The sequence below is a fragment of the Ylistrum balloti genome, unplaced genomic scaffold (genome assembly GCF_031769215.1).
Source record: "Ylistrum balloti isolate Yb309-2 unplaced genomic scaffold, AGI_CSIRO_Ybal_v1 Utg371984, whole genome shotgun sequence".
NCBI classification, from domain to species: Eukaryota; Metazoa; Mollusca; class Bivalvia; order Pectinida; family Pectinidae; genus Ylistrum; species Ylistrum balloti.
The window spans coordinates 110,091-113,012 of record NW_026782967.1 but is presented as its reverse complement, the minus strand read 5'-3'; the positions used below and the strand labels follow the sequence as shown (position 1 = coordinate 113,012).

Here is a 2,922-nt window from a genome sequence, read left to right as displayed (position 1 = left end):
ATTCTTGGAGTATTCTTCAGATAGCCTGTTTTCTGAACAATCTATGAATTCCTCTTGATTTGGAGGATTTCCACAAAAAGATAAGTTTTGACTTTTGATTAATTAGTAACTAGCTCTGTACACCATCGCAATATTTGTAATTCGACTGTATCTAGCTGTTTGGTTTTCTTTGCTGTACGTTAATTTCATTACTGTGCATACGTAAGTAAAATTTCTGTTTTAAACAACATTTATGTTCAAATTATAGTTTTAAATAGATTACGTGAGGTCAGTAGGCTTCCTGCAAGACGCCGTGTCGCCTGTTCCTCTAACCCAGACCGATACATCCTCATAAATTCGTCTGTATTTTTCAGGATTATGTAGTCTTCTACATATCTCACAGAATGGTTTCGATCCCCAGTTATCGTTGTACTTTGTCTGGTATCGATTTCGATTTTCGAATAAACGAGTGAAAGCTGTTTTATCAGTTTTCATCTTAACTAAGTATTTAGATAAATCTGTAGCATCTTTAAATCTAGAGCTGTCGATAAATGTATCCGGAGAGAGGTACATAGAATAGTTTGCTCCCCCGCGAACAACAGGAACCAACGAATGCGTTTTGAAGACTTTAAAAGCTTTCTCTGTCATATAATCGCGACAAAGAGAGTTTTCAAAGGACAGGTAGTAGCGTGTATCCTTCTCTACATTATGTAGGCAGTTTTCACCCCAATTAGCCGCTCGCCCCTTTTCTTTACACCTCAGATTTCCACATCGGCCATAAATGCTTACATCCATGTGTTTCTGCAGTACTTTCACATATGTCTCCCGCCTTCCGTGTGTATTACAATTACCGACGAACCAGGCTGCGGTCATATTTTTTCGAATGGACAGTTCACCTATATCAGTTGCAGTTCTGTTTCTAGAGTTTAAATGTTTGCTCTCGAATGAGCCATACCGAGACAATATGTCGGAGTCTCGACGGTAATTAATTGTCCAATTGAACACCCGCTGCCATCTCTTCAAATTATGACTTATAGGTGGCGGTTCGACGCCGTAATAAACCCATACTTGACCGCGAGATTTAGCAGGAACATTTCCTCCCAAGTATGGAGTGTGGAATATCACGGCATTCTGAGAAGCCATCTTTGATTTATCTGTTGTCAACTCACATTTGTAGTCACAGTCATTGAACATTTCCAAACCTCCCGACAGTGGAACATTCCAATATAGGACGTATTTAACAGTTTCTGTTGTAAGATTGGTGTCATTCTTTTCCGAACTGTACCCGATATATCTAAAGCCTACTTCAGCTGGTATCAGTGAAATCCAGGATCGTTTCTGTGCGTCAATGTAGAAGAAGCCAATAAACCCGATCAGGACAAACAATGACAGCCCATAATACAGAACATACTTTCTGGTCTGTGAAAGAAAAGAAGATGATGATTAGTCACAACATATCACACATTACCAATGATTATTTATCTTCGATATGTCATGTGGACACTGGGGTCTCTAAAAGTGTAATTCAGGGGGTGTCTAAACACAATCGACATTTTGCATTTTCTGGTCCATATTGCCAATGAAAGCTATTTTCACATTAAAATAACTTCGTTTAGCCAATAAAATTCAGAATTTATGTATAGGTAGTAAGATGATCTTATCCGAGTTTATCTATACTAATCCGGTTAGGAGAACTCGGATAGAACATGGTAAAAATAACTAATATTACTAACGTAAGCTTTCGCTAAGACATTCGACATAAATACATACAATATATGTTTGTCAGTAGGACAGCTCCTCCATGTGTCTCTAGAAGTAATTATAATAATTTCTGTGTTGCATATATGTACGTGTATGGTTATATGTTGCATATATGTACGTGTATGGTTATATGTTGCATATATGTACGTGTATGGTTATGTGTTGCATATATGTACGTGTATGGTTATACGTTGCATATATGTACGTGTATGGTTATGTGTTGCATATATGTACGTGTATGGTTATATGTTGCATATATGTACGTGTATGGTTATGTGTTGTATATATGTACGTGTATGGTTATGTGTTGCATATATGTACGTGTATGGTTATGTGTTGCATATATGTGCGTGTATGGTTATGTGTTGCATATGTGTACGTGTATGGTTATGTGCTCTTACACCATTCATAGATGGATGTTTTAAAGCTACATAGAATGGCATGCTGACGCTGGAATAATCGCAAATGCCAGTCAGCGCTGTTCATCCATTTGGTAAATTTTAAAATCTTGATACCAAACTATGTTTGATGATGGGCATTTCGATTCAAAACATGTACAGTAGAACGCCAAATATCCTATACATAAATCCGAATTTTATTGGTCAAATATCAAATAAGACATATAACTTTATGTATAGTACATACAAGCAATTTCTTTATTTGGTTAGAGTTACGCAAAATATTGCTGTAAACAAAAACTGAAGTCATTTTAATAACAGTTAAGGTAAAGGTTATAGTGAGATCCAAGGTCAAATGTCAAGGTTAGTTTTTTTCTATCTCTTTAAACTAGTAATTTGTTTTGTTAACATGAACTTATCAAATGTAAATGGAGACAGGTGATGTATCACGTGCACAAGACTACCAAAGGTCAAGGCTGTGGAGCAAATATCAAACTTTAGTTGTTATTTCCTGTACATATTTTGGTAATGAAAACGAGCGTTCTAGAATAAATAAGCTTTAATGCTTGATGCCTGAAACTCATTCTAATGAAACTCCGCATGTTGTAGGAATTGATCTGTTAAACTGCAAGCTTGCTGCCTTAACACTTGTTTTAAAGGTCCCAGATGTAAAAGGTCGTTTAATATGGAATAAAAAGTAAATTATGCAATCACATTGGGTTTCTTGTTATTAGTAAACAATTCAATATTACCGACTTACCTGTAACACTGCGTTGTCAGTCAT

The 2,922-nt window shown here is 36.2% G+C and overlaps 1 protein-coding gene across 1 annotated transcript; it reads right to left on the bottom strand.

Moving 5' to 3' along the window:
* Positions 1–258: 258 nt before the first annotated feature.
* LOC132564027 (alpha-(1,3)-fucosyltransferase C-like) lies at positions 259–2,922 on the bottom strand. The gene is made up of 2 exons (XM_060228780.1): positions 2,899–2,922; positions 259–1,398 (listed from the first exon to the last, which is right to left on the bottom strand). Exons 1-2 carry the CDS (start codon positions 2,920–2,922, stop codon positions 259–261), a joined length of 1,164 nt encoding a protein of 387 aa, XP_060084763.1.

Excerpts from the sequence above, each read along its gene's own strand:
- LOC132564027 (XM_060228780.1), bottom strand. The coding sequence starts at position 2,922 with ATGACTGACAACGCAGTGTTACAG. Across the intron at positions 1,399-2,898 it reads CTGACAACGCAGTGTTACAG|ACCAGAAAGTATGTTCTGTA; the intron begins GTAAGTCGGTAA and ends TTTCTTTCACAG.